Here is a 3,948-nt window from a genome sequence, read left to right as displayed (position 1 = left end):
GGCCTTATCTTCCTGCAAGTTCATTCACACACCGTGGGCATTGACACACACATATATATCCAGTGACCTCTTTGTCTCTTTAAACCCTTTTCACCCCATCGCGTCTCTCTATTGCCGTTCCTTTATGTTACGATCACGTGTGCGGCGGCCGAGTCCACCTGGGCTCACGTTCTCGGCACATCCAGCCCAGACGTAAAAGAGAGAAAGACCACGAAGAGCTGGATGACCTGGTTTGAGGAAATGTCTGGTGAAAACTGAATGTCACATTTGGGCCAGAAAAGAGAGATAAAGAAAGGGGTGGGCGACTCAGCGTGGACTGTGACTCTCTCTCCCTCCCTCTCTCTCCTGGGATCATGGCCTGGCTATATAAAGGAGGGCCGGTATCACGGCTGAGTTCGCTCAGTCAGGCTGACTTGAGGAGACTTCCAGCAACCCTGCCTCTAATGAAAACCTGACTGAACCTGAGCTCCACACAGCCTCCAGACTCGCCCAGAATAGTAGACTGAGCTGGTTCAGTCCACCAGAAAGCCTCAGAGATCAGGGAACCTCGCTGGTCTAGAGCTTGCTCGAGCCTGAAGGGCCAAAGGTCGCTAAGAAGATATCAACCTTACTGGCAAACTACCGTGAAGATGCCGGAGAGAGTCTTCTTCAGCCAAAGGAAAGCAGCAGTGGCACTGTGCGTTGTGCTGCTCGTGCTGGCTCAGCAGGTGAGTGGATTGTCCTGATTTGAAGTAGCTGTGGCCACGAAATCCAGATCAACTTGCCCGGTGTTAAATCAAAGGAAGGGTTTATGTCTCTTTTGTTAGCATGAATCTGAGTTCGGTCTTTTTAAAAAAAAAAAAAAAATTATAAACACATGCTTTGCACTGTAAAAATAGTGAACAGTTTAATTTGGGTATCTCATCATGTTCGAGACCTAGAACTACAAATGTACGATTGCAAACCACCAATATAAATGCTCTATTAAAGTACATTTACAGTTTGCTGAAAGATTAAAAAAAATGCTGATTTTTGAGTGTAAAAACTCCTCCTGAAATAGTAGTTTGACAGAATAATCTTAACTCAGGGTCCACTTTGTGATGATGATGTGGTAGAAAGCTCTGGAAAAGCTGATAAGTGCAATGCTAATATTGATTTGTTCTGCTAACTTGCATGTTTTGCAGTGAAGTCGGATAGTTGACTTACATCTAAATGCATCTAAATTTACACTGTTAAAACACAATAAGTCTATAATAAAAGGCCTAATGTGCCTGAAATTCGTTATTCCACCTCTTTGATTCAGCTAACACTCGACTTCTACAGTTGACTGAGAATTATGAGAATAAATCAATGATAATTTAAACTGCCTGGTTTTCCTATTCTGGTTCGGTTCATTTTGAATAAACAGTCCGTCTGGTTACCAGGTGTGTGCAGGTCCACTGGTCCCGCAGGTCCAGTCCGGCTCGGACCAGAGGCCGGATTCCAGCGGGGTCCACGCCCTGAGGAGGATAGCTCGGATGACGCCGCTGTGGAGGATCATGAACAGTAAACCGTTTGGAGCTTACTGCCAGAACAACTATGAATGCTCCACAGGACTGTGCAGGTACCCGGACAGAAAAAACATACAAAATATCCCACTGGAGAATCAGCAGCCACAATTATAGGGAATTGAACTGAAGCTGGAGCAAAATCATTGTTGTAAGAAGCTTCAGTAAATATTAAAAAACAAGCTAAATCTGTTTTTTGTCAGTGAAAATGAAGTCATCTCTAAAGTAACAACTGCATCACAGCTAATCAATGCAATTTGAGTCCGAATCAGGTTAGCTAAAAACACCTCGTAATCACCGTAAAAACTGCAGTTTGTTAAGCGTTCTAACCATTTCACTTTGACAGTCACGTCCTCTTTGTGAAAATATCATCACGCTAAATCATAAAATGATGTTTTTTTGCTAATAATTATTCATCAAGCTAGCATCACTAGCAAGATTTGCAGGTCAGCATACTAGCTAATGCATCCTGTTAAGAAGCTACTATTGAACATATGTTTTAACTCTTTTGTTGTACTGTCATTTGGTTTTATATCCAAAAATTATCTTATCAGCCTGATAGAAGCGATTGTAACGTTGCAATGCAGAAACATATTTAGCAAAAGCACTGGAAGAGGCTACAAGTAAGCTAATCAGAAATTTGCTAAATCCAAATTTTAACTCTGGGCATTTAATCTTCCAGATGCAGTGTGCGTGAAAAAGTTAGGCTTCATAATATATTCATGAAACTTTGGGTTTTATTCACTTAAACACATTTGGCAAATGTATCAAATGTTGCGTTATGCTAAAGTATCCTGCAGCTGTATTTTTGGATCTAATTTCCTAAAAATCCGAAGATAATTTGTTGTGAAAATTTATAATTAAAATGTGTAATCTGGCACAAATTACAAGGAATGTAGTTCCAGTTATGTATTATTCATTTACAAATGTGATATTGGAAATGCTTTTTGTTAAACTGTTTGCTTGCCTGCAGATACATTTTACACTGTATTGCACTGCAGTTAATGAATTGTACCGATGAAAACCTGTTGGGACGTCACAGAGCTCGTCTCGCTGACCTTTCTTACTCGTTCTTCCTCTCTGGTCATCCCTGCAGGGCGGGACACTGCTCCACCAGCCAACGAGCCCCCTCAGAGACTGTGAACTACTAGACATCGCCAGACGCAACCCGCGTGTTTACAGCCAGCGAGTGTACAGCCAAAATCCTCATGAGGGGTTCTCGAAACTGAGGATATGCACTTATCCAGGCTTTTTTAGAATTGGTTTTATATTTATATGTGCCAATATGTTTCTGATAATATCTAAACAGGTAGTTATATCCAACAAAAGGCATGCCAGAGGGAATCACTGCTCCACTTTATACGTTTCAAAAATGAAAAAGAAATTAGAAATATCACTTAAATTGAGATGGTAAGAGGTGGACGTAAAGAGGGAGTCATTCAGCATGCGTTTTCCACGATAGGTAATAATGTGATGACCTGAATTTATTAGTTTTGGTGATGGTGAAAACAGTTAAAAATACTAGTTTTCCAGTGCTAAGGATCAAAATCTCTCAAAGTTGAGATTCAAAATGAAACCAAAAGACAATTTTTTTAATCTCAGAAGTTCAGTTAGTGTTAGCAGTTACCTCCACAAACAATAAAAGTCTGGTGTCTGCATAGTTTGATAACACGGTTTCACTGGCGTCAACCAATAAAAAGTTTCACTGATATCATGGCGTCTTAAACCAGACACTCAAACAACTATTATTAATGCATTTTTAAAATAACTGCGATTTTAGAGGCCAAAGCAGACACAGAAATGTCCTCAGGGCTGAAATATCAGGCCACTTCAGGAAGGAATGACAAATATTTTTTATTCTAACAATAATTCCGGATGGAGCAGCGAGAGCCTCCTAAAAACTCCTGACCTTTACATTTATCCCGGTTTTGTAATCACGTCTGTGTGTGATAAGTTATCTCTCAAATGCGTCCTTGAGAGTCTAATCATTCCTCTGATAATGTGCTATTTGGAAACGTATGATTCCCCCTCGCCCCAAGCGTTACAGCAACGAATCTGTTCTTTTAAACCAAGTCTGAAGCAGCAAATGTTGTAGCTGACTTTTGAATGCCACTTGCAACTTGGGAACGTACAGAAGACGGTGTGTTTTGACTTCTGGTGTGAATCAACAAGCCTCAGAAACGAGAAAACACACTTTTCCCCTTCAACAAAGCACCCAAACATAATTTAAACTGGGATAACAGTTGACTAGGCAGAGGAGAGGAAATAAAGCAAAGTAGGAAAAAGGGAAAAAAAGCCAAGAAATCAGGACAGGAAGGAGAAAATAAAGCAAAGAAAAGGAGCAGAGGTTACAAAATACTGAAGCAGGGCTCATTTCAACACCTTGGTGTTTTCAGTTTTATTCTTTTTAAAGTTATGTTTA

The 3,948-nt window shown here is 40.5% G+C and overlaps 1 protein-coding gene across 1 annotated transcript; it reads left to right on the top strand.

The window, feature by feature from the left end:
• Window positions 1-415: 415 nt before the first annotated feature.
• leap2 (liver-expressed antimicrobial peptide 2) lies at window positions 416-2,912 on the top strand. The gene is made up of 3 exons (XM_070993439.1): window positions 416-707; window positions 1,404-1,582; window positions 2,623-2,912. The coding sequence occupies exons 1-3, from the start codon at window positions 630-632 to the stop codon at window positions 2,675-2,677; spliced, it is 312 nt and encodes a 103-aa protein (XP_070849540.1). The 5' UTR covers window positions 416-629; the 3' UTR covers window positions 2,678-2,912.
• Window positions 2,913-3,948: the final 1,036 nt, after the last annotated feature.

This window comes from Chaetodon trifascialis, chromosome 23 (genome assembly GCF_039877785.1).
Source record: "Chaetodon trifascialis isolate fChaTrf1 chromosome 23, fChaTrf1.hap1, whole genome shotgun sequence".
NCBI lineage: Eukaryota > Metazoa > Chordata > Actinopteri > Chaetodontiformes > Chaetodontidae > Chaetodon > Chaetodon trifascialis.
Note: the sequence above shows the minus strand (reverse complement) of the source record. Positions and strands in the feature narration are given on the sequence as shown.

Excerpts from the sequence above, each read along its gene's own strand:
- leap2 (XM_070993439.1), top strand. The coding sequence starts at position 630 with ATGCCGGAGAGAGTCTTCTTCAGCCAAAGGAAAGCAGCAGTGGCACTG. Across the intron at positions 708-1,403 it reads TGCTCGTGCTGGCTCAGCAG|GTGTGTGCAGGTCCACTGGT; the intron begins GTGAGTGGATTG and ends TCTGGTTACCAG. Across the intron at positions 1,583-2,622 it reads TGCTCCACAGGACTGTGCAG|GGCGGGACACTGCTCCACCA; the intron begins GTACCCGGACAG and ends TCATCCCTGCAG.